Source organism: Clytia hemisphaerica, unplaced genomic scaffold (genome assembly GCF_902728285.1).
Source record: "Clytia hemisphaerica strain Z4C2 unplaced genomic scaffold, Clytia hemisphaerica genome assembly, whole genome shotgun sequence".
In the NCBI taxonomy this organism is placed as follows: Eukaryota; Metazoa; Cnidaria; class Hydrozoa; order Leptothecata; family Clytiidae; genus Clytia; species Clytia hemisphaerica.
In genome coordinates this window covers 248600-267167 of record NW_027104297.1, presented here as the reverse complement: position 1 = coordinate 267167, position 18568 = coordinate 248600, and the positions used below count along the sequence as shown (strand labels likewise).

The window sequence follows — 18568 nt, the reverse complement described above, 5'->3', positions numbered from 1 at the left end:
GTCCTTGTCATCGACCCTTTCACGGTGACCTCGTCCTTAAGACAAAAATGTGAAAGTTTGGTCGCCCGATTCGGAATTAAATGTTCAGTGAATCGGGAAATTATTTCCCGCGTAAATTCTTGCATAAGCCGTTTTATCTCTGTTATATTACGCCACGCAAACCTATCAGGCAGTATTTGCTGTATATAGATTCTAATTAGCTCCGTAGTAATTAGCGCACTTGTTTTATGCAATCTAAATAACGGAGATAATTAAAAGCCTCGTGAAAGTTGTCGAAAGTTTCTACTGCAAGTGCAAGCAGCAGAAATAGACCTTTTCGCCTTTGAGTCCGCCATCTTGAATTGTATGCAAAAATACAGGAACGAAAATGCCGTGGTTGGATTTACTTGGAATGTATGCAAAACATATGCAAGTTTACACAAAGATTAAAAAGACAACAAAGCATCTTATAAATAAATATTATAATCATTAGAACAATAAAAGATGGAATTTCTTAATCCAAAAGGAAATATTTACAGAACAACAAAAGCCTTTTAGGAATTTGTTCTTGAAGACATTGCATATTCTGTTTTCATGCCATTCAAAAATTCCACGAAGACGGAGTACACACATCAAACTTTCAAAACACGCAAACTGAAAGCAGTAATTATGACGTCACACTTTATCAATGTTTTGATTTGATCATTTGGCGGCTCTATTCCCAGGAGAATAATTTGCCGTCAGCCGAATAAGGATTGTTTTTTACCTTCGCAGGTGATTTTTCAGTTTGAGTTTCTGTCTAATGTTATGGTCTTTTGAAGTGCTTGTTCTAAGAGATGAGTGAATATAATTCTTTTTAGTTTTCAAGAGAAGCAAATTTAATCTTTTTTCTACAAGATTACACTTTAATATAATGCAAATTATGCATGTAAGTTTTTATTTAACACTTTCTTTTTGCATATGTATTGCATACTTTCTAAGGGAATTTCACCACGGCAATTCGGCCACCATAATTTTTGCATACAATTCAATATGGCGGACTCAAAGGCGAAAAGGTCTATTATATATGAAATTTATGGTTCTTCATTGATATCATTCCTTTCAAACTACAGTACCACACTCGTGATGTTGTTGAAAACAAACCTCCTTTCACTAGAATCACTTTTGAGGTTAAACATTTGGTTTGGAAGATGGATGTGTTTTATTGTGGACAAGAAAAATAAGATAGATTAGAGAAGAAGTTTATTTTATTATTGTTTCAATTACTCTTAATCTATGATAACAGTCGATAGCATGTCCCAACCAAGATCACTCACTGCATTGTATTAATTGCCAGATCAAGTTATATACCATGAATTTCTACCATGATTTGAAGTGAAGAAAAAGAACATTTATCACCTTTAAGCAAGATTTGATTGATGATTCACCGTTCCACAAGACAAGTAATTTTGTGTAACCATTGCGAGTATTGACTTAAAATTTCTTGAACAAACATACAACTGTCGGCTGCTGTTTGGCAGCCAGTTTGTTTCTTTTATTTCAGGCTCACTTTCTGGGCCATTTCAAGATATTGTCCAAGTTGCCATGCCAACTGCAATTATTGGAGTCTATGCCTGGCTGAACAACTGTCTCTATGATGTAGGTCACTACTGGCATCTAGTCAAGTTGGCGGATGGCCGAAAAACATTTTCAGAGGGAATTTAATATTTGGTGGTTACTAAGGCGGCAATCACAAATATCTTCGTTTTGCGTCGCTCAACCGACTCTCGAAAATATACTTTTTTTCAAAGAGGCAACCCTGTTAAATAAATTATGTAGTCCAGCCATACAAACAATGATACAGCAATGCATAATTACTGTTTCATGCATATTGTGATGATTATGCATGGGTGTATCATTGTTTTTCTGCTGGACTACATAATTATTCAACAGGGTGGCCTCTTTGAAAAAAGGTCTATTCAATAGAATTGAGTCAGTGAGTCGGTAAATTTGTCAGACTTTTTCTGTCGATGACGTTTTTTCGTTTAAAAATTTTATTATTGCCAATTTTTTGCGAGCGATCTCTAGCGCATTCGCAGCATTTTGACTTTGTTTATATCATTGCATGCGCCATTTTGGGTCGGAGGTCACAGTGTTCAAAGGTTATAATTTGAAACCACCCATAACACATGGTTGTTTTGGCTGCAGGCTGGCTGGCAGTTTCCTTCAAGAATACACTCCAAAAATGGATGATGGATGGATGAAAACCTGAAAATTTTTACGACCGACTGACCGACCGACTCAATTTTTTTTAGACCCAACCAGGACGCGAAATGAAGATATTTGTGATTGCCACCTAACTTGATAATTAAATTTAGCCGGAATTTAATTTGGTGGATTGGGCCAAAATCATCCAAATTTAACTTTTACTGCCATCCGCCGCCAAATTTAGATTATTGTTTTCTTCCCCCAAATGTTATCTATTTCAAGGCAAATAAATTCCCGTCAAATTTAATTTTTCAAGCTTGCAGCCATATTAAATTCCCTCAAAAAATTTTACTTTTGTTAAGATTACTTCAACTGTATTATTAGATTTACTATAATAATTTATTGAAACTTTCTAGCAGCAATTTTTTATTGTACAAACAAGAAACATTCATTGATATAAGTTAAACATGATATGATTTTAAGTGACTGTCTTCAAACTCGAACCCTATAACTTGAATGTGTCCTTAACTTGAACAGTTTTTATCCCTTCAGAACAAATTTAGGCTATTTTCACCTATATCCCTAATGTTAGTTTTAGAAAATGATAACTTTCTGAAAACCTTTACTCTTAGGTGCCAAATGCCAAATAAACGCCCCCCCCCCCCCGCTTGTTAATTTTTCGATTTTTTTTTCCAAACCCCCCCCCCCCGGACGTTATTAGGACCCCCCTGTTTATTAATTTTTGAAAAAATTCCCAGCTCCCAAAAGGAAAGTTTCTTGTTTTACTCTAAAAAGCCTAAATTTAGTCTATTTTGACCCTTTTTAGGGTTTTTAAAAGTCTATTTTCCAAACCCCCCGGTAATTAGGTCCCCCCCCCGTTTATTTGATTTGAAAAATTTTTCCGACCCTCCCGTTTATTCTAACCCCGCTTATTTGGCACCTAAGAGTAAGATTTTAGGGATGACAAAAATAATATTATATTACACTATTATTTGTTTCTGAAGAAGAATTTTTCAGGCTGATTCAAATCTCATTTTATCTTTTCTAACATTAACTTAAAATCAACTTCAGCCATTTTGACATTTTAATGCGAATCAAAAGCACGTTGCTTTTTAACGATTTTGCACATTCGCAAATCAAGTGTTACACTGCTAAGCTTTTCGTCTTTTACTTTTTCAAACTTTTAAGCTCTTTAAGCTATTCTATTCAGGCGACCTTCCAGCGCAGCTGGTTTATTTTATCTTTAAAGAGAGCATATATTTTTATTTTTTTATTTTGATGCGTAATATATACTTAATATACCACAATAACCGCCTTGACACTTCGTTGTATTTCTAAGTCAGAAGGAAAGGTTTCACGATCAATAAGTAAGGTACCTTTGGTGCAAAAATTGTGATTACAAGCAAATTGTTTTCAAATGATATTGTATAATAAACCTGACACGAAAATGGGAGACAAAAATTTCCACAAAAAAGTAGGGTACTTGTTTATTCTTAAAATATTCTTTCACCTTTGACTATTCATTAGGCGTAACTTTTTCTCAGATTTCACTTTTAATACAAACGTAAAATTGATCAGTTTGAGAGTTTGGGATTTTCGAGTACACATTGTGAGCTAAACTTATATTTCTTACTCAATGTTTCAATATGTAAGTCTAACAAAACAAGCAGTTTTATTCTGTGAAACTCAACCTACAGAATAATTTAAGGGTACGATTTGGTCGATTTTCATCCTGACATTCTTCTAGAAGATATTCATATAAGAAGAGTGTACAGTGGAGCCTCTAATTAGCGGACACCATCGGGGAAAGGGTTAGTGTCCGCTAATTAGAAGTGTCCGCCTTTTAGAAACTTTTAATTTCGGAGCTCCAATTTTGAAATTAGGCCATCCCGGGGTGTCAAAAATACAAAATTGGGGTCTAAAGTACTTATTTGCAGACACTAGGCCATAGAAGAACAAGAGAAAGGTTATTAAAACGCAACAATTTAGTTTTTAACAAATAAAAGAAAATCAGTGATTTATGATTTCTTTGGCCCACCTAAATTCGTTGAATGGGTCAAGGGAAAACTGGAAATTTGTAGAAATAATTTGAATAATAAGACTAATAAATGCTTGAAATAAAAATATCTAAAAGTCTATGACCCGTTTGATATTCAATGTCCGCTAATTGGAGAGCTAAAATAGGGGTTTTGGCTATTTCGTGCGAAAAAATTTGTCCGCTAATCAGAGGGTCCGCTAATCAGAGGGTCCGCTAATCAGAGGGTCCGCTAATTGAGTGTCCGCCTTTTAGAAACTTTTTTATGAGGATTTGACTAGGAAACGTCCGGGGAAAATGAAATTGTCCGCTAATCAGAGGTGTCCGCCTTTTAGAGTGTCCGTTAATTGGAGGTTTTACTGTACTTGATGAGGGGAAGGCTGTGATAGTGCGAATATTGAACTATGTGTCAACTGTCACAGGGTGTTGGGTATTTCTATCGTAGGCTGTATCAGGTGGGAAGGGTGTAGAAGTTTGATGACAAGGACGACAGGATTTTCTTAAACTATATGTTACCGTCACCGTCAGAAGGGTGTTTTGTATCTGTAAGGGCGTATTGGGTGGGAAGGGTGTAGAAGTGCGATGACAAGGCCGACAGGATTTTTAGTGAACTATATGTCACCGTCCGTCAGAGGGTCGATGACAAGGACGACAGGATTTTCGTGAACTATGTCACTGTCCGTCAGAGGGTCGATGACAAGGACGACAGGATTTTCGTGAACTATATGTCACCGTCCGTCAAGAGGGTCGATGACAAGGACGACAGGATTTTCATGAACTATGTCACCATCCGTCAGAGGGTCGATGACAAGGACGACAGGATTTTCGTGAACTATATGTCACCGTCCGTCAAAAGGGTCGATGACGAGGACGACAGGATTTTCGTGAACTATATGTCACCGTCCGTCAAGAGGGTCGATGACAAGGACGACAGGATTTTCGTGAACTATGTCACCATCCGTCAGAGGGTCGATGACAAGGACGACAGGATTTTTGTGAACTATATGTCACCGTCCGTCAAAAGGGTCGATGACAAGGACGACAGGATTTTCGTGAACTATATGTCACCGTCCGTCAGAGGGTCGATGACAAGGACGACAGGATTTTCGTGAAGTATGTGTCACCGTCTGTTAGAGGGTCGATGACAAGGACGACAGGACTTTCGTGAACTATATGTCACCGTCCGTCAAGAGGGTCGATGACAAGGACAACAGGATTTTCGTGAACTATATGTCACCGTCCGTCAAGAGGGTCGATGACAAGGACGACAGGATTTTCGTGAACTATGTCACCGTCCGTCAAGAAGGTCGATGACAAGGACGGCAGGATTTTCGTGAACTATATATATGTCACCGTCCGTAATTTTGGTTTGATAGACGAACAAGGAGAAGGACTAAAGTATTCTTTTTTTTCGTAATAGCTATAATCTTCATAATAATATGCAACCGTCTTGTTGTAACATCACCATGGATGTAATACCTCGCATTGCAAACGTCGTTTCAGTGTGACGGATGTTGAAAAATCCGACGATTTGGAGGCTTCATATATTGCGACTTTGCCGGCTTCCCGGGGCTTCCGTAGCAATTTTTATAGAACTTTTGTCTAGTTTAAATTTGCTACTACTATGAAAGATTAGTGTTGACATTTTGAGCTTTTACGATGTGTCATAGATCCCATCAAATGAATGAATTTCACTATTCCGATGACGAATACTGAAAGTGAAATCCCGATCCCGCTCTTTTCACCTACATTCTGGGGGTTAAAAATCGAAAAAAATCTAATTTTTAGGATAAAAAAATGCTCTTAGAAAATTGCTTTGCCACAAAATATTTCCAAAACTTGAGTCAACTTCAAAGACCAAAAAATAGCCTATTTATCATAAGTAATGAAACTAACCCCTGGGAAAGGATTTCGGGAGTTCAAAATTTCGTTGAAAAATTTCACCTACATTCTCGGGGTCATGCTGTATGCTAACAACTAATGACATCTAAGGCGTAAACAGAAAACCGGGGGTAGTTAGTCACAGGTTCTAAAGTTTCAAAAAAAAGTAACAAGTGGATAAATATGATCTCCTGTAATATACGTCATAGATATTACGACGAGGTTTTCTTTTTCAAATTAAAAACGAATCCTAAAAATACTACTACTAAAATGTATTAAATTCCTATGGTTGTTTAGGTATGAAATTAGCAAGGATCTTCTAAAAATAAATGTCCACTTTCAGTGGAACTTAAAACAGTGCTTTTGAAGTTAGTTTAAATCCGTACAGACTTGAGACAAAAAATCAATTACGTTTGGTTTCCAAAAGACAATCAAAAATGTTTGGAATAATTCCGTTTCTTTCAAACTAAACTAATCCTTGCCATTTCATAACACAAAATACATCCTAACGCTCATCTTCTCTCCACAGGAAAAAACCTTCATAAAAAATTTTCTTGAATTTTCAGAACATTTTAGCTAAATATAATTATTGGACCTTTTTCAATACAAAAACTAATTAGCAAGTGTTTTTTTACTCTTTTTCAAAAAATGAAAATTATCATATCCCAGTAAAATTGGGTAAAAGCTTCAAAATCATAAAAAGCGCTAATTAGACAAACGAATTGGCCGAGAGCCGAGAAAATAGAACGTTATAATGTATATCACACCAATCAAAAAATTAATGAAAAAAATCTCTAATAATATAAAAATGTCTTTTCTACTATTTACTTTTTTATGCAAAAAATCTCTATTCCATCCATAAACTTAAACCCCCAATTACACGAACTAAAACATACAACCGAATGATGAAAAATGGTCGCAACATTTGTTCAAGTGTAATCGGACCTTTAGCTTACATTCACGAGTAAAGGTCCATTTACTTCACCACCAAAAATCAAGTTAACGCAATCGAATGTGTAAAATTATAAGGTTTGAAAGAGGCGAGAAATCGAAAGTTAGCTTATTGACTAAGCTTGATTTTTCGGTTGCGAATCGAAAATGATCCCGAACTTTGCCTTTAAATAGCTTACACGCCATTCTCTAGATACACAGACCTGCAGTTAGGAATTAAAATTATTTGTAGTACTTCATTATGATTGATCATTCTTAGCGAACAATTTTTTCAACTGAAAAACATGGCCGCGCGGGCGGTCAATGACACAAAGAGAATGGCGCGCGCACACGTATCAATAAAATATATAAGATTCTTTTATACAAGAGTCGTTCAAATTTCCATTTTCAAATTCGAAAACCTCGAATAGGAAAGACTGTTAAATAAGTTTGGTTAAACGAGATAAAAAAAGCAGTCTCGATTTGTCAAAACTCAATAACAGCATTTTGTACGAAGAAAATTCTTCTTCAAAATTGGAAAAATGAGCTTTTTAAAAAAGATGACAAATACTTACTAGGTACTAAATGTTTACTCAAATACTATTAACGAAAAAAAATAACTCAAAACAGCTTTTTAATAAGCAACAACATGTTGAAATTGAAAATGAAGAAATTAATCGAGACAGTCGGAATCAAGAAACCAATAGACCTTTTCATAAATTACGTCACGAACATCAGTTGCCTCGTATTCAAACAATTACCATGGTGACTATGTCCCTCGATACATTATATGATTTTTTTATGAATAGAAAGTAGTTTAAAATCCGCAGGGAGTTAATCACCATGGCAATAATTTTGAAACGAGGCAAGCGATGTTCGCAACGTAATTTATGAAAAGGTCTATTACACACACATTTTTATAGAAGAACAAAGTACCGTGAAGTCGGGTAACTTGCATCAGTGGAGGCAAACATGCATAGCCCTCAAATGAATGACCTGTCTGGTCCTTAAAATACAAAGTTAAATCAAAAGAAAAATGGTAGAGTAGATCTGCGAGCGGAGCTGCGTAGTTTATTTGTTTTGAAATTTTGCTGCTTTGATTGGTCAGTCATTTGATGGCTATGCAAGTTTCCCTCCCCTGATGCAAGTTACCCGACTTCACAGTATGTTAGAGCATAATATTTTAGGGCAAAGAATTTCAAAACGTTCTAAATCATTTTCAGACTTTGCAATAAAAACATTTTTAAGCTTATACCCAATAAGATAACTCCTGAAGAATTCAAAGATGTGATGATTGTCTCGAATTTCACTTTCACTAATTTGTTCAAACTGAAATCGCATAGTAAAAAAGCTGTTTCAGGAGAAAAATAATACAATTTGCAAAATATGTAAATTAATAAAATTTAATGAACCAGTCGACACCCTTTAATTCGATTTTAAAGGGATCTCTTCGAATTACAGAAAGATTTGAATTACTGAGAGTATTATTTTGGAGGACTTTCTAGCCAAAGAGGATAATATTTTTCGAAGGAATTACAGAAAGTTCGAATTAAGGAGAGTTGACTGTTGAATCTTTTTAAGAAAATGACAATAGTGTAGATGGGATTCCTGACCATGAAAGAACATTTTCCATATGGAATAGGGGATTGAGAAACGAAGATTATTGACTTCAAACTTTCACATAATTACACCATGTCCTTGAATAAGAACATGTATATTTTTGTTTAGACTCGGGTCTTTTTTATCATTTTTTTTCTTTTGCTGTTTCTGAGTTTCATTTCATAATGAAAGGTAAATGTATATTGTAAGAAATTGCACATCGATCATTCTCATCGAAGATTCTCTCTTTGGCCAGGTGCTTCATCTAGACCCTTCATTTCAAAATAACACAACATAACAAAAACGAAAAAATATTATCTTACTATACCAAAATATTACAAACAAGCACAAATAAAACCAAATAGTCAAACTTGTGTCAAAAACACACAAGCCTAACTTCATATTAGAAAATTCGGCAGGAAGAAACTTTGGCAGAACTGGTTAAGTCCAGTTCTTGTCAAAATTTCTTGCAGCAAGGACAGATATAACGTAGCCATTGCACTGGCCAGACAAGAAATAGGTCAATAAGAATAATGAATTTCCAAAACACAGGATTACTTTAACAGTTTAAGCTTCTCTTTTCACCTTATCAAATTCATTGTAATAAATAAATCGAGGCAGTCGCGCATGGTTTACGTTATAAATAAATGTCCACATTTTAACCAACCTCGTCCCCGTGTATCCCAGGCTTTACCCATTTGTGTTATTGATGGACGCCAGAGAATTCTCTTCCCACGTTTGTGATAGTGAGCTGATAATACCCTGGGGACGAGGTTAAGTGTAAGCAAACTAGTTCAACCCAACTCTCGAGTTGAACGACAGAATAAAAATACAGAGACCTTTGAACAATGTTTTAATGTTCATCAGTCACTGTTTCAAAAATCAACTTTGAAACAAGCTGTAGTACAGAGCAGAAAAAAACAAACAAAAATAACAAATGACAAAAAGTTACCCGACTGATCCTAATACTTTTTTGCATATGTCATGATTCTTCGATTTCAAGTACTTTCAAGATCCAATTCTGAACGAAAGAAGATTAAAAGAAAAGCATGAAGTTAAAATAACATCTTAATTTGATGATATGTGCCGAAAAAAGATCTACAAAACCAAAGGTTTTCTATAAGAAGTCATTAGAAGATGTTGGCATTTGATGAATCGAGGTCCAAAAGGCTGACATTAATCTTGAAAGGAACCGAGTACCCCATCATGATTCTGCAGATTAAACTAAAAAAGTGATCTTGTTGAAGGAAAGGAAAAAAAGGGAAAAATGAAAGGAGAGAAAAAAATATAACAAGGAGAGAGAACGAAATAGAAATGTACCGTTTCTTATTTACTATTAGGTGAAGCGGCCGAATCGTTGGCGCCTGGAACAGCTTGCATAGAATTGAAGGCCTTCCGCGCGGCCTCTTCTCTCGACGCTTCTACAGTTTGACCGGCTCCGTGGAAAACTTCCGGCGGTGACGTGAAAACGGCCAGTGAAGATGAAAACTCATTGTTGTCGCTTTGACCCGGTTTACCCTGGGAGGAAGAGAAGATTGAGTAGTATAGACCTTATCGGAGTCTTTTTATTTTTTTGAAACATCGATGCAATGTGGGATTGTTTCGGGGGTATTACAAAAGAATTCCCTCGAGAAATTCCTAAGAGATTTCTATTGTAATACCCCGAAACAATCCCACAATGCATCGCTTTTTTAGAAAAATCAAAAACTCCGATAAGGTCTATAAACGTGAAGAGAAATCCGAGTTCCTAGTCGTTCTTAATCTACTCTTACTTTTTCCACTCTTAGGTTTTGGCATCTGGCATTATCAGAATTTATCACATGGCATGAACTAAAGTTTAGTGCTAGCCCAGGCATAATTACTATCTGATAATTTAGGGCAGTTAGATCTTTAGGATCCCAAAAGACATGGACCTACATAGACGTATATCAGTATGAGTTTTGGAAAATACAATGGACTCTCCATAACTTGAACACGCACGGGGAACACAAATTTGTTCGAGTTAAGGAGACTTTCGAATTAAAGAGACTCAACTGTAGTATTAAATCGAATATACAAACCCCATTGACGAAATCATTGTACAAAACTTGAAATCCTTCCTTGCGAGCAATGTATTCAACTTTTTGTTTGGCAGACGCAGCCGGAAAAGATTGGTCCACCTCACTTGGTTTGCTTTTGCTAAGTTGGATTTTGTGCTTGACCGGAGTTCCGGGTGCCCGGTTCAAGTTGGCGGTTTCCGTCATGAGGGCATCGAGTGCAATATTTATAATTTCACTCTCATCTTCATCGTCACTTTCCACCTGTTAATAAACGAAATTTATTTTTAGTACAAAAGGCAATATTGACCTGTAAATCGTCATCTTCAACATAAAAATAACTCGAAACAATTTCTAATTTCACAAAATTAAGCAAGCTAGGCATCTTTAGTACGAAAGCTTTTACTTTTAATACACCCAAACGCTTCATAGCATTGTTCTAGATACCACGGAAGGGATGATAAAGTTGATAATAATGAATAGCATGAACGGCGAGAAATCTTTCGAAAAGCACTGGTATGAATAAGGAATAGGTTAACCCAGGGCCACTTATGGCTTTCATATAACTTGATCACTGGACTCAGCGTCATCAAAAAAATCAGCAAGCAAAGTTCAATCAGAAGTAGACTCTAGTCTAATTAAAACAACCAGACTAGAATAATAGAATTCAAAACCATACCTTGGCTACACCCTTTTCTTTTCTCAACTCGATTAAATCAATACCAAGACATTTCAATAGGTTAGTTGCTGAATTTGTTTTGGCTGCTTTCTTTGTTTGACCATATCCAATGGCTTTGAAATCCTCCAATGAAGCCTGTACATGAAATTAAAGGAGATTTTAAAGTCCATTCGCAGTTGACACTCCCTTCGATAACATTGAAGGCTACCATCAATAAGAAACACTGATAAACGCAACGCTCTACTATTCGACACGCTCTCTTATTCGATGAAAATCCAATTTCCCCTTGGAAATCGAATTAAAGAGCGTCGACTAAGCGCTCTTCTTTGCAACCATGCGGAACCCCTATGTCATGAGTGTCATGTATTAAAAAATTTAACACGTGAATTACAATTGATAATGCCTTTTAAAGGGATGATCAGATGGTTTGAGATATTTGGCCTGTAGATATCTCACATGGCCCTGAGTATAACCTTCAAATCTTCTTGCTTAACTCCTTTCCAAAGTCGAGAAACAACTATGTGAAATTATAAAGATGGGTTTTCACACGGTTTTTACGTTAGAATTATATTTGTTTCCTGCTAAAAGTCAAACAAAGGCAGAACGATTCAGAGATTTTGCTCAGGACCTTGAACGGAATTTACAGGTAAAATATCATTATATTATCCCTTTAACAATTTCGGACGTTACGTCAATAAAATAAGAAGCCAAAACTTTTTCGAGGATAAAATATGTCCTAAAGTAGTATACAACAATATTAAAGGATGAGTGATTCTTAATCAACAAACGTATACACAAACCTATAAATCTATAAAGGACAGGACCAAAGAAAGCTATAACAAAGGGAATGGTACCTCGATTTGGAATCTCATCAAGCCTTTTTGTGTTGGTCCAGCATCAGCTTTGAGTGTGTAAACAGGTGGTGACTCTTTTCTCATGTTCATCATACACTGGAGGTATGATACTGCATTCAAACTGGGATCAATACCAGAGTCTTTGGTCTTCTCTTTACGTTTACCTTGGCGTCGGGTGTTAACTAAAAGAAAATCGAAGACGCTGGGTAAATGTTGATAGCCGTACCGGCGAGCAAAGACTGAATGAAGTAATCAAAATAAATGCATAACGTATTAGATCGAATACACTTGTAAATCAAAGTCATCTTTTATTAAAAAATCAAAATATTCTGAAAACGAAAGCGGCGACAATCACAAATATAAACAGCTAACGACGAGTAATAATATATAGAAAATTACTTTTACCGTAAACAAAGTAAAAAGTAAACAGAAAGTTTGAAGACATTTGAAGTACTACTGGTCAACTAGGAACTTGATTTAGGATTCAGCTTACCGTTAGGGATTTATGTTAGGAACAGATCATGCTGATTACCCTCTTAAAATGTGCCATAGGTTATAAAAACTTGAAAAAACATCAATTTTTAGGGTAGGAACTATTTTTGGTTTCCCTACCCAGGCATTTAGGGTCCACCGGCTGCTCAAAGGGGCCGCCCTAGGAGTGATTTTTTTCTTTGTCAAAAGATAGTCATTGGAAAGAAAATTTCATGCAGATTCCAAAAAAGGTCACAAGTAGTGACTAAAAATGGGGTTATAAAAAGTTATGCCTGCTAAAAAATGATGATTTTGTGATTTTCCCTCTAAAAACACATGTTGAGTATATTAAGCTCTTACAATCATTTCCCTATCCAAATCGTTATACTTTGATCAATATTTTCAAAAAAATCATACAGAGTTGAGTAAATCAGACTTTTTGTCATAGGATAGCAGTATTTTTTCAAGAGCTTAGTAAGTACATGTATGAAGAAAATGGTACTCAATAAAAACATGACATTCTTGAGCAAACAAATCCAAATAACTTTAAAAAGTTTATAAAACCCTCCAAAGAAATCACTGGAAATCACGGTAATTAAACTTGAATAGGCTGATAAAGTCAAGGAGCAGAAAACTGAAGCCTTTACTGAAAAAGAAATGGCAAGTTTGAGTGAAGAGTCAAAAAAAGTACTCATTATTGGAGACTTATCTCAGGCCCATATAACTCAGAAGAAGAAATTACTTAAGAAGTATGTAGAAACAAACTTGGATGATAAACTTAAGAACAAAAGAATGTATAATGAAGTGAAATATGCCAAAATTACATGCACGTCTCTCAAGCGAACAGTCTTTCGTTTGAGAAAAGATTATCGCAACCTCTCCACAGAAGAGTATGTTGAAAACTTGAGCTCTTACCTCAGTATTGACGTTGTTGCTCTTAGACAACTATTGGAGATCTTAGAAATGTTATACATGGAATTGGGGGTAAGAGGGATGATAGTAAATCACTAACACTGGAACTCAACTCTCCTTTACAAGGTCAAGAGTATGAAACAGTACAGTCAAAAAACTTGTGATATTGGGGAGCAGTAAAGTCCAATGACTTGTGATATTGGGGAGTATGTTATTGCCTTTTGACATGAGGGTAATGAGACAAAATGACATTTAGGAATAGTAGAAAAGGTTCAACCAGTAACAGTTTCATACATGACACGAACTGATAAAAGCAGACACAACTGGACATTCCCTGAAAAAGTTGAAATAATTAAGACATCTGTCAACCAAGTAATTGCGACTAAAATCAAAGTCCAATATCTTGGAACTGCGAGGATAAGATGTTGTCAAAAATATTTCAATTTCAATTTATTAGGTTTAAAATCTAATAGCAAAGGAAGTACCCTTCAAACTCTGTAAAATATCTTTTGGATGAAATCCTTTTATGCTAAAGTCTATACAACATGTGTTCAGTATATGGTTTGAGAGGTTGACGGACTTTCTAACTTCGACTGTTCTCGATTAGAGCAACGAAATTTCTTATTTGTCAAAGAGCTCCTTTATCCTTGGTTTTATAGTTTTTAAATTTTTAAAATGATCCTGTAGATTCAAAATGTATGATATCAGTAGAAAATAAGCACTTATGTTTATTTCATGTGGGTCTTCCAAAAAATATAATGAACGTATGAATTAATTGCAAAAGTATGAATTTTTTAAGACATTACACGATTACACTAAAAAAGCCTCTTTCAAGAGCAATGTAATGTACTCTACAACCTATCACTTCATTTTTGATGCATAGTCATGATGTTTTTCTCAATCTACATTAAATTACCTTTCAAATGAGGGGTAACTTGATAGGTTTTTGAGAATTCTTATTTTTAGGCAGCCTAGCAGTGAGATTCCGAGGTGGGCGTGGCCTTAAAGGCCCCGGTAGGGAAGTCAAAAAAGGTTTCTACCGAAATTGTTCTACTTTTTCTGAAATTATACATGTTTTGGCACATTTTGAAGGGGTAATCAGTTTATGATTCCAAAAATCCATTTTTAACGTAGATCCCTATACCGTGCGTTCCATAAGATTTGAACAGTCAAGAAAACTTTTAAATACACAGATATTCTCTGGTGTGATTTGTAGCAGAGATATCTTTTAATCTAATAAACAAACTGTTTGATTGGCTGACAACTGCACAGATTGAAATGCTTTATTTTCTAGACAGTTTGTAAATTTTCTTAATATCTTTTCTGTACACATAGTTCGCACCCCCCCCCCTTTATAAAGGGGGGGGGGTAGCGATGTTCAGAAAATCTCAGAAAGGGGGGGGGTAAGAGAATTTTTTCTAGAAAGGGGGAAGTTTTTAGAAAGGGGGGGGGTTCATCTAGAAAGGGGGGGGTAAGATGTCAGTGGTATGTTTTTTTTGTGTTTTCCCAAATTAGAAGTTTTATTTTTAATTTACAATGCAACGTCTTCTTTATTAATTGTTTAGTATGTTTGAAACATTCGATTCAAAATGATTCTATTTTTTTCGCAATGCAGTGTGTTCTATTTTCTTTTGTAGGATTTTAAAATTTTGAGGGGGGTAGCATCAAATTTTAAAAGGGGGAAGAACCTAGGGTAGGGGGGGTAGCTCTAGGGTAGGGGGGGGGGGTAGTGAACCCCTTCCGAACTATGGTACATTATTACATTATTCCAGTAAAAACAGAAAGTGTAGATTATTAGACGAAATAAAGAAGTTCAAGAAATCTTTACCAGGTTTCTTCTTTTCAGGTTCGGGAAGTTCTTTCAAAATTTGTAACATTTTTTGTGCAGCATCATTCTTTGCCGACTTCTTGCCAATACCTTGCCCTGAAAAAATATCAAAGTAGTCTAATGTTAAATATATAAAGATATTTTTTAAGGTGAATTAAAGTCATCCTGGAAGTAAACAATTTGGAAGATTCAAGACTTTAAAAGTTCAAAATTACTACAGTAAGTGTTTTAAGACTTCAAGGCAAAGATAATACAGCTATAATCTAATCTTGAGAAAGAATAACAATATGTACCAAATTAGGCTAATCTCTTTCTTTTATACAGGGAGTTGTACAGGAAAACTTCTGCATCATTCGACAACAACAAAAATTTAGCAACAGTTTAGCAACTTCACTCTTGCCTTAAGCAAGAAAACTTAATTTCTAAAATTTTGATAGCTCGACATAGAGTCATGGCTCTCAGAAGTGAGTAGGCCTCACAGACGAGAGTTATGGCTCTATGTCCAACCATACCCAGCAATGGGTGGTTGTAGAATTATTATTTATTATTTATCACCCTTCATTGTTAAAAGCTTTTGCCTTCGATTGAAATAAACTTTACATCAGTTCGATTCGATTACATATAGGCAACCTGTATATAAATTTTTTAAGAACAAACCTATTATTTGGTGATCGCCCACTTTACAATTGATGTGAAAGACGCGAACATGAGGTGGTCCTGACTCATTCATCAGTTTAAAATCGATTTCCATATGATGTTTGTTGGCCAGTTCATGAAGTTTAGAAACGAAACATGGTGCTTTTGGCTTTTCAGGGTTGCCTTCAGTTCCATTCTGAGCAGCTGCCTGCTTTTGTTTTGACATCTCAAGTTCAACCAGTTTGGCTTTTTCTAACAAAATCTGTTTCAGTTCCCTCAAAGCATGGGCTGCAGCATTAAACCGTGCTTCTGATTTTGTGTGGCCTTCACCAATATAGGTTCGGCCACAGATTGTTACAGACATTCTCCATAGACGGCGTTGCTTATGGTGGTTCATTCGGGGTCCACCACGGTGCATCAGCCCACTGTGGTATTGTTGTGACAGAAATAAGCTATCATATTGATCATGTCGTGAGGTAGTTGAACCTGGCAAAGACATACTCTCCAATTCCCGATAGACAGCAACTTCACGACTCTTCATAGATAAAATATTCAACTCAACAGTAGGGTTGATGTGAAATCCAGGGAAACTATCAGATAATGCCCTAGAAGCAGCGGCATTGCGAGCCATCTTCAAACTACTTCCAACTCCTTCGAATGGTCCAGCATGGCCAACATGTAGGTGAACCTTGTACGTTTTTTGATGTGCTGGTCCAGTTTCACTGACCACCTGATAGTTGGTGGTCATTTTGTTACTTTTAGCCAGCTCATAGAGAATGCTGCTGGGTGTGTTGTTAGAGTTAGTATTTGTTTGAGGATTCATCTACAAAAAAAAAATATCATAAAATAATTCTTTATAAAATAAGGCATGGGGGATGAAAACTCGAGCATTACAACAATAACACAGAAAAGTATAAGCCACACCTGATCAATTGAACTTGTTGAAGTGTTCAAACAACTGAACTCCATTGAACGATTTAAAGTTCAATTTAAAACAAGCTAAAGAGTCTGTCTCAATATAATTTAAAGCAGGACAAAAAAGCCTCTAACTTTTGATAGGATTTTAAATTAGATAGCGGTTTTATGCTCGCTAAAAAGATAATCCGGAGCGGAATATCATCAAAAAAGAAAGAAATTTAAAAGCAACCAATCAGGTCTACAATTGGAATTCCTCTAGGAGTTAGCAAGTCGGGAAATGTAAAGTTACGTAATAAGAGAATACGCCTAAAAAGTGAGTGAAATGCTGACTAAAATAGCACTCCTGGGGAGGGGGAGTATATTTATTGAGGTAAAATTCTATGGAAATTGTTTTTAGTTCTTTGAGTTCTAAATCAGAAAGCTTTTTGTCATCAAAGTCTCTTTGAAGCTCGTTCCATTGGTTCGAGGAAATTTGGTGAAAGAGTTCAATCCAAAGTTTGTTGTATTGACATTTGGACAAAAAATTAGCTTAATGGTTTTGTCCTTAGTCCCAAAAGTGTGTTTTTGCGCAAAAGTTTCATTTTGCCCAGTGAATGAGCAGGAAGATTTGCACTAAAGAATCAGAGAAGATAAATAATATTCATTACTTTCACTTGCAGTTAGTCACACTTAGAAATCCAGCTTTCAGAAAAAACAACACCAGTCATCTACAGGATGTAATTGCAACAACAAGGATGAAAGTTACCTGAATCAAGTTCAAGATGGGGAGCCAATTAATTAAAAAATGAAAACTTGAAATGAAAAAAATGACTGATTACCAAAACTTATATACTAAAGTAAAAATAATTTGCGCATGTAAATGGGCCATTGTTTGAGGTCCGGCAAAATTTCCAGGAAAAAGCCTATCCGGTGACACGTGGATCTAGATGGGTGCCTTCTTCCTGGTAGATTTTTTTCTTGGGAAGTTATTCTTCAAATTAGTTTTCAAGGTTGGCTATGGCTCGAACTTTTACATCTATAGCTCAAAATCAGAGTGAGAAGTTTAAGATCTGCAAAGAGAGGAGTTGCTGAAGTTCTTGGACCATTGAAGGTCATAAGTCTGATAGCAGTATTGTGGAGGGTTTGGATCCTGTGTTGTGGTGTTGTCACACATAGTGAGAGCCACTGTGTTCTGAAAGTGTGCACAGAGTTGTTAAAAGCAAACTAAATTTTTTAAATGATCAATTAGGTCCATAAAATCACAAAAACGAGTGGTGAGAAAATTTTTGACCATTTTGCTGGTCCCCATGCTGCCCCATGTGACGTCATCACTTTTGCTTGGGCTTGATAATGAAAGTGAAAATTAGAAGCTCATATGTGACTCAATTGAAAGATATTTATCCAAGGATTATAAAAAGTATCACAACATATACTTGAAAATCAATATTTGAGAAGCTATAAAGGAAAATAGCTTAGAAAATGAAAAATTTTTGTTTCGTTTAAAAGAGGACCATCTAGTGAACAAAAAATATTACTACAAAAAAATCTGAATTTCTCCTCATAAGACCTTGTCGGCAAATTTGTAATTCATTAAATTTGCCTGCAAAAGGTTAGCTTTAGGCACACCCAGGAATCCTTAAAAAG

General features: G+C 35.7%; 1 protein-coding gene across 1 annotated transcript; it reads right to left on the bottom strand.

Annotated features, from left to right (window-relative positions):
* Window positions 1-8776: 8776 nt before the first annotated feature.
* On the bottom strand, window positions 8777-16847 carry LOC136817280 (double-stranded RNA-binding protein Staufen homolog 2-like). The gene is made up of 7 exons (XM_067073613.1): window positions 16049-16847; window positions 15392-15487; window positions 12181-12362; window positions 11327-11461; window positions 10672-10911; window positions 9932-10129; window positions 8777-9632 (listed from the first exon to the last, which is right to left on the bottom strand). Exons 1-6 carry the CDS (start codon window positions 16773-16775, stop codon window positions 9938-9940), a joined length of 1572 nt encoding a protein of 523 aa, XP_066929714.1. The 5' UTR covers window positions 16776-16847; the 3' UTR covers window positions 8777-9632; window positions 9932-9937.
* Window positions 16848-18568: the final 1721 nt, after the last annotated feature.